The sequence below is a fragment of the Austrofundulus limnaeus genome, unplaced genomic scaffold (assembly GCF_001266775.1).
Source record: "Austrofundulus limnaeus strain Quisiro unplaced genomic scaffold, Austrofundulus_limnaeus-1.0 Scaffold365, whole genome shotgun sequence".
NCBI classification, from domain to species: Eukaryota; Metazoa; Chordata; class Actinopteri; order Cyprinodontiformes; family Rivulidae; genus Austrofundulus; species Austrofundulus limnaeus.
The window spans coordinates 265,525-274,315 of NW_013952767.1; the positions used below are offsets into that span (position 1 = coordinate 265,525).

The 8,791-nt window shown below is 40.3% G+C and overlaps 1 protein-coding gene across 1 annotated transcript in view; it reads left to right on the forward strand.

Moving 5' to 3' along the window:
• The window catches only part of col24a1 (collagen type XXIV alpha 1 chain), a gene marked incomplete in the record, with an annotated part of 125,159 nt that overhangs the window by 60,281 nt on the left and 56,087 nt on the right, over positions 1-8,791 (forward strand). Inside the window, 5 exon segments of the mRNA XM_014023370.1 lie at positions 534-587; positions 663-716; positions 2,668-2,712; positions 2,839-2,892; positions 5,492-5,536. Coding sequence (XP_013878824.1) covers positions 534-587; positions 663-716; positions 2,668-2,712; positions 2,839-2,892; positions 5,492-5,536 — 252 coding nt within the window.

The window sequence follows — 8,791 nt, forward strand, 5'->3', positions numbered from 1 at the left end:
ATTTACAGGCCTGTTATTAAAAAAACATAACTAGTTCCACCTTAAATAAGGACAGTGTTTAATTTCCGGTTTGACAAGAATGAAAAGGACATTTTCCCATTTTTGGAATATAAAATAGAATAACCATCCATTTTTTGTTTTTCAATATCTGTTTATAAAATGAAAATGGAATGACCCAAACGTACACGGACTCTGTATTACCAACCTTTGCCAACTTAAACCTTCTATTACTGAAGGCCCTTATGCCAACTTATGAACATTTTTACCAACAGTGAAGATGTCTCAGCTGWAGATGGAAWAAATATAAAATATTCTGGAAGACTCTTTCGGACATTCAGCAAACATACTGCAGTCCTAACAATTTGATGGAAAATAAAAACTATGAGTATTTTAGTCCTAACAAAAGTTTCATGAGTTGGCATAAGTTGTCTAAAGTGTTATTCTGTGACAGGGCCTTAACCTTGGAGGACATTTTTTTTTTTGTTTTGCTTTACCCAGTCCCTTTACCATGATTGTTTTTTTTTTTTTTCAAGGGGTTTCCTGGGGACATCGGAGCACCAGGGCCCAACGGCCCACCTGGACCAAAGGTAGGAACTTTCCCTCTCATCCACTGATGCATWCATTTAGTTCATCCTATTGAATTTAGCATTTGGCTGTTTCAGGGTTTGCAAGGYGCAAGAGGACCCCAAGGTCCTCCAGGGCCTAAAGGACCACAGGTTGACTTTTTGATTTGTCATTTTTGATACAGTTCTGTATGTCTTCTTGGTTCTTGTTAGACTGCTGCAAAGACTTGGAAAATGTGGCTCATGGAAGGATTTCTGTGAGCATAAGACAAGACTGATTAATGTGCTTCTTATTTAGGATTTAGTCCTATCTTAAACAATTGCAGCTCTGACTGGAAGATTTTTTTTCCTCCCCTTTCACAGTGAGGCATGTTCCACCAGGTGATGTTATGATCTAACATCAGATTCTTATAAAAACAAGAGTACTTTTTTTTCAGGCCTGGAAGAAAAAAAGAACAGAAGGCTTTGGAAGGTGCACAACACAGAATATTTAGTTTYCTTGTAAAAACCTAATGGTTGAGTTGACACACATTTGCTGGGTTGTAAAGTCGACTAATGCACTCTGCAGTCACACGACTTGGCCAGAAATCAGGCAAAGTAGCATAAAAATACAGTTCATGCAGATTAGTTCATTAGTAAGGCGTCAGTTCACCACTAAAATWATCTCAGGCTTTAATCCATTTCAAATGCTCTGATTTTACTATATAGTCATTTATTGTTTTACAGTTTGCTTTTGTCACTTTGACTTTATTTGATAGTAAGAAAAACCAAACATGTTGTGAGAAATAGATAGATTAAAATGTTTAATCATGATTAATCTCAAGATATTTTTGCGATTAATCATGAATAATCGCAATTAATCTCATTATCAACATGAAATTTGGCAGGAATGTAGACGTGCCCGACCTACACTGCGCCATTCAGCGGTTTTACGATAGATCCCATATTGAACATAGGAGCTTAAATTTTTATTTGTTATTTAGCTCAAAMCCAAAATCAATAAACCCGTTCTGATTGTTTTATATAAAAAAAGGGGCGATGCGTTTTCAAAAACTTTAAACAAATAAGGCAAAACAAGCCAGCCTTATTTTATTTTATTTTTTTCTCCAACACGGTTCTCAGCCTCCTTCAGAACCTCCCTCTGTTTACCCTGGTTTTAAACTGAAGTGATATTTCAGGCTCAAACTACTTCGGTGGTGAGACAGTTTTGCGTTGCAGTGCTTACAGAGAACTTTACTTATTTCCAGCCTGACGKTGGGAAAAGTTTTAAAATAAAAAATGCATGTTTCTTCCCTGGCTGTGAGTTGCCACGCAACGGCTCAACGACATAGTCTCTCATTGGATGAGACGCCCGACGAAGGCCATTTAAAGCCAATTGTGATGAAGTTCCCGCCTCCCTGCCATGACCACTGGGTTTGTGTGTGTCTGTGTTTGTGTTAGCTGCCCAGTGAAACAAGCTCCAATAAAGAAAAAAATTAATGTGTTAATGCGCATTAAAAAAATTAGGGATGCACGATATATTGGCATTAATATCGGTATATCGGCCAATATTGGTCATTTTTTAGAAAATCGGTATCGGTCCGATATGTAAAACTGGGCTGAAATTAATGTCCGAAATTGATTTCCCACTTTTTAGCTTTGTGTTTCTGTTTTGGGAGGGGAGATGGTTGGTTGAGTGGCATCTGTTTGATCAAGATAGTGATTTTGATGCTGTGTGACCAGGAATAACTGAAGTAGAGCCATGTCAGAGGTCTGGTTGTTTATTTATGGTATCAAAAAAAGACCCAAGTGTGTTTGTGCATATCTGTCTAATATAATTTGTGAGTTTGTGTAATATTGGTAAATATCAGTTATCGGCCATAACAGCAATAATTATATCAGTTATCGATATCGGCTGAAATTTTCATATCGGTGCATCCCTAGAAAAAAAGATCGCTGTTCGGCTGCGCTAACGTGATAGTGAATGAGTTAATGTGCCCAGCACTAGTTTAAATGTTGTTACCAAATGTTCTGGAAGCAGAACACATTGTTTGTGTTTAGCTACAGAGAATGTAAATGTGCTTGTGAATATGTTAGTTGAATTAGTTGTGTTGTGTTTCTGCAGGGTGATGAAGGACCACTCGGCCCACCTGGCAGCATTGGCCCTATTGTAAGAATTTCCATCTGCACTTGAATACACAACTACACACAGACATGCTCTTTGTATTGCAGATAAAACGATCAGTTATGTTCTGTAAAAAAGCAGTCCTCTGTAAACTTTTTTTTTTTTTTGTAGGGAAGAGCTGGAAGGAAAGGTCACCCGGGTGAACCTGGGATCGAAGGTCTAACGGTGAGTTTGATTCCAGACTGATCTTATTTGCTATACTCGTGTATTCTTATTCACTCTGGGACTTCTTTTTGTGCCTCCGCCCTGTTCTCTGGCTATCTGTGTGTTAGTGTGGTGTCTGTCTGTCACAGGTGGTCTTGTGTGCATGACGTGCATATTTATTTATAAATAGGCATAGTATGGTTATGGTGACTGGGGATGGATAAAGAACCCACATAGGCAGGGTCTCGTAAGTGGGCCAATCGCTCTCCCCAAAAAGACACTGGTCTTTATTCAAACCTTTGCATCTCTTGGATGAAGGACACATGGTTCGAAACATTTAGTGTTCTGAGCTTCTTAGGATCCATAAAAGGTTCTCCAAGAATTATTTTCCTTTGACTGCTCAGAGCCAGACAGTGGCTTAAGTAGTGCAATGAGGTCTCTAAATCAATGCCACAGGCATAACTCAGACTAGTGTCATGGAGTCCCATCACCATTTTGTGGCGATTGAAGTTTTGCCCAGTTAGGACTCCAATCAGTGTACTTAAAGTTTTTATTGTCAGGGTGATGAGAGCTTCCACAAACCTTAGATGTGGCCCATTTATCAGTTCCTGTGCCTTTCTACAGTCCATCAGCTCCCAACAGCAGTCTGAGTGTTGACGTCTAATCCAGGCCTGTAGGGCAGGCAGTCCTACAGACTGTTGTTGAGGTTCCTACAACAGGCTCTGGTCCTTTGAAGTGGGCCTGACTGCCAGCTTTTGGAGGGCAGTCAGCTCTCACATTACCATAAATGCCAACCTGGTACCCATTTAACAGTAACACTGTTATCTCTCCCCAGTTGGTCAACTACATCGGCACACTCCCACGAAAGCAAGGATGTAAAGTTTGGCCCTCGGAGAGCTCTAATAGCAGCCTGGCTATCTGTTAGGATGAATATTTCTGTGTACACTGAAGGTCTTTGAGAGATGCCACACACTGGTGGATTGTATACTGTATTTCTAAGCTTGCGATACAGTTGCAAAACAACCTGGTGGGTATTTGTACTTCTTTCTCACTATGGTTGTGCACAGTCAGCACCCCTGCAACCACTGACCCCTTCAGAAGGGATCCATCTGTAAAACAGTAGAAAAGATTGGGAGACATGTCCAGTTCAATAGGCATACTTCATTAGGGTAGTACTCAGTCGGATTAGATTTGGATATCAAAGTGTCAAAGGTCAAGATCATTTTTGATGATTGGTAATATAAAACTAACACATTTTTCAAAGGCAGACATGTCTAGGGCAGGCGGAGGCCAATCAACACCAACGTTCCACCTTGTTATGACCCCCGCACACGAAGCGTAAGCGGGAGTCATATTGTTTTTGAACTGTTTTTTTTTTCCAGTGATTTTTGGTCAACCGTAGCACAAAAATGGCTGCAGCAATCRATATGAAATTTGGCAGGGCTGTAGATGARTCTGACCTACACTGYGCCAGCCAACGGTTTTACGATACACCCCAAATTTGAGGAGGGGGCTCCTTTCAAAGAGGGGGTGTCTGGACATGCAAAAATGATTATAACTCAGAAACTGTTCAACATAGGAGCTTCAGATTTTTTTGTTGTTTAGCTCAGATGAAGCTCTATCCATCAGGCCCACCAATCTGTGTCGCCCCCCCAATCCGGACCCCCAATTTATCAGAAAAAGGGGTATCTGGACATATAAAAATGGTTATTGCTCAAAAACTATTAGACATAGGAGCTTCAGATATTCTTTGGTTATTTAGCTCTGATGAGGGGCTATCCATGCCCCCCTCCCAAAAAAAGACCCCCCACCCAAACCACTACAACTTTGGGATGCACCTAGTAGCATGACTTTAATTAGGAATAAAGACTTCTGAGTTCTGGTGCATTTGATCATGTGGGGGTCATTATGTTACTGCTATGCGGTATCTAGTTAACAATAAATTCAGTTTGAATTGAATGATTGTGATCAAYGTTTTAAATACCAGCTGCTACGCTTGCATTACACTTTGATACCGTTCATCCACCAGCAAGCGAGGAAATGRTAGAACCAACATTGAGGTCAGTTCAGCATCTTTGGAGCGGGTCRGTTAAAACCACCATTTTCCAACAAGGCAAGAACCAGTCAGTCCCCCTCAGTGCCACAGCAGCCACACAGCCAGCTGTGAAGGTTTACGCCTCTGGCTTCATGTGGCTGATGGGTTTCTTTGTTATGTCTTTGCTGTTTTTGTGCCAGTTCTCTGCGGGTTAATCAGTAGCAGAGTCGTAATTGGCTTTAGAACTCACTCACAAGTGCGCTTTCTTTATCAGAATATCAAACATTCTCATGATTCTTACTTTTTTCCTAAACAAAGGATTCATGGTTTATTCGTAGCACTGGTGTTTTTTAAGAATCGTACCCCATTAAAACCTTAGACGGTGCTTTCGAGATGGCCTTAATTAGGGAGGAGAAAATGATTTCCTTCTTCCGCGATGTTGCAGCACATCATGGAACACAAAATTATTCACAGCCCTGTGTAGTCTGTGAGCATGTGTGTTTCTTTTAACAGTTAATTTCCTGTGAGCAGAGTGATTTTGGAAACGTCTTTATTTACAGAAGCTAATCATTTTCCTTCTTTCAGGGGGAGAAGGGGGACGTCGGAAATGTCGGAAAAATCGGCCCTCAGGTACGTTCTTTCACCTCTGCTGACGTTCACAGAATTTTTACGCGCATTTGAGACTTTTCATTAAAAGTCTCTGTGAGGGGATTAAGTGTGAAGCCTTAGCTCTTTCCTCGGTGCTTTTCTATTCACACATATTTCATTGTTTGCCTGTAATTAAGCGAAGCAACTGTGAAGAAAGTTACAGGGAACTTTTCTGATGTCTTGCTGCTTTGCTGACCCGTTTTCTTTTCCAAGATAAATTTTGGATCAGAGGCCTTCCAGGCCACGCATTTGTTTATGACTTTTATTCTTTAAAACATATGTTAGACATTTGTTGTTGCAAAGATTTATATTTGTAATCCGTGCCATCAAATTATAACAGCATACTGCAAGAACAGTTGATTTCAAATGATAGGAATCCTGATCCATCATTTGATTGTATGTTTTTATTTTTTACATTTCAAATTTTGATTTGTTTGCAATGCTTTACGAATCCCAGMACACGAACAGCGACCTGTGGGTTCATCGTGAATTATAAGTGCTCTGAACACTGAAAGTAGGCCGGACCCTCTAATGGGCCCCTTAATGTTAACATTTGCATTCTGTGCATAGAAGAGACAAGCGATTGGAGCATGTTGCCTTGGTGCAGCACACATCTGAGAGGCATTAGGCAGTTACTGAGTAGAAGAGCCTTTGAAGCCAAACAGGAACCATGGAGCTATGCAGTGGGACAAAGAAAACCTCTTAAACATATGGAGGCTCTAATAAATGCCATCGCATCACTTCGCAGATAAAATAAGACGTGAAAGAACCAAAAGAAAAGGGCCGGTGCATTGAAGTTTTAATCCACCTGTCTTCACTAAGTGCCCCGCGAGGCCTCACATAAAATGTTTCAAGTGAAACTTTACAGGAGATTGRAGGAACAATTTTAGACCATTTAAATTTGCTGCTCAAAGTTTGGTTTTCATGTCACCCTTTAAGCCCGCGACATCTAGCTGTAAATTTAATCCTCATGATCAGAGTTGTAGTAATCCAGGGGTGGACTGTCTGTGAAACCAGATCGCCTTCAAATAAACACAGTGGAACTTAAAAGCCCCGTAAAATGTTTATTTTAGTTATACATGTTAGGTCACAGTGTTGTCCGTTTTGCTGTCCTAATTAAGGAATCTGAGGTCAATTTAGGGCTTTAATTTCCATGACTTCACTGTTTCTGCTCAGTTTGAATTCAGATGGACAATAATCCTTAAGAAAATGTTCAGGCTTTTTAGGTGGGTTACTGTGCAGAACTTATGAGTAGATAATATCTTACCTGCAGTAGATAGAACAATCTGAGTAGAGAATCAAGGTCAAAATTCTTAGTGTGGAGCTAATAGATAGTCAGACTGGACCTTTTAGCATCAGTGTTGTTCACAGTTTCCCTAAAGCACTAATAGGGGAACTAATTTCCTGATTAGTGCTTTAGGGCTTTTGCTAATTTTAAACTTTATTAGTGGATTAGCACTTGCTAAATTTACAGGCTAAATTTAGAAGCACTAACTGAGGTCTATAAATGTTATTGATCAACGTTAATGTAAACAGCTGAYGGTGAAAGTTGTCGCACATTTTATTAATATGTGTGTCWCTTATCCACCAGGTGACAATATATGAACCCAAATACGGCTGTGTAATGTCAATGATAAGTCTTAAGAGAGCAACATGGCAAAATGTCACTCATGTTGTCTGTTGAAGAATGTTAATGGGTTGACTGGGTTATTTTAGTGCTTTAGAATTAGCTTTTGCTAAAAATTTCAGTGTGTTAGTGCTTTTAGAATTAGGGGACCTAAATATTTGAGTTAGTGTTTTACGTCTAGTGGAACTAATTTTTAGAATAGTGCTGCCCACCACTGTTTAGCGCAGTCACTAATGTCAGTAACGTGATGTGATTTTGGGGCGGCTGTGGTGTAGTGGTAGAGCAGCCCAGCTTGGGACCCGAAAGTCACAGGTTTGACTCCCCGCCATGCCCACATGTCGTGGTGTCCTTGAGCAAGACACCCAACCCCCAACTGCTCCCCTGGGTGCTTACATAGCTTCCTGCTGCTACACTTGGGTGTTTCTCATGTATGATGGGTCAAATGCAGAGCACAAATTTCGTCCTTGTATGGGAACATGCATTGATGACCAATAAAGTACCTTTTTAAAAACCCATAATGTAAACAAGTGTACAAGTATATCCATTGTTGACATCCTTTAATTCATTTGTAAATAAAGGTTTTTTGACACTATTTAGTCGTTAACCTCTCTATCAAACTAAAATGGACCGTCTGGAGGGGGCGGGGGCTGTTATGCACCTCATTTTTATTTAAAGAGACAGCCTCAAAATGAGTTGATCAGAGGCACACCTCAGAAAAGGGGCGGAGCTTGTGGAGTTRCAATAAGAAGGAATTCAGACCAAAGCATTGCAGTTCCACTTTAYATWGACCCTAACTGTATGATTTAAATGTATGAAAAAGGATTTAAAAGCAGGATAAAACAACWGTTTTTGATAACCTATTTTGCGTAATTATCTATTTTTATGATTAAACTGTGATTTAGTTGAAGTGCAATCTGTTTTGAATGACATGCCACAGTCAACTCAAACAGAATGTACTTTGCTTGATATAATTAGTTAATGCATGACTTTCATCACTCACAAACTAGTTTCTCATTAGAATTCAGTCCGTTGTTTAAGGATCTGGTGACGTGATAGGGAGGCCGCCCAATCGATGTGACAGCTTGCTCCTAGGGAGTGGCCAGGTCCGATAGAGATGTGTTTATATTTAGCTGTGACTTCCTGCTTCGGCACCAAAAAGCTAAGACTGGATAAACCAACCCATTCAGGTTTTGATGTGTAGCGTAACCCCCTCACGTCAGTTATTGTCGAGATGAGAACAAGGAGGAGGAGTCTGTTGTCATATTTTTGAAAAGTGTAGAAAATGCACAACAACTAATTCAAGAATCAAGAATTGTTTATTGTCATTCACACACAACATCAAGATGCAATGCAGAACGATATTTGCAGTTTAGAACATCCGTCCGGCGAAACACACACACATGACAAACATGGGGGAACGAATGTCCAGGGTCTTTCGCAACGTAGTGTGCTACCTTTGCAGTTTAGAATACACACACACATAGGAAGGATGAGTTAAAAAAAGAGCTTTGATCCTGTGTTTTACACAAAAAATCACACAAACATACGCTCAAAAAAACTACTCTGCGAAAGGTGCAGCCAGCTAAGGGTGTGTGTGTGTGGGGGGGGGG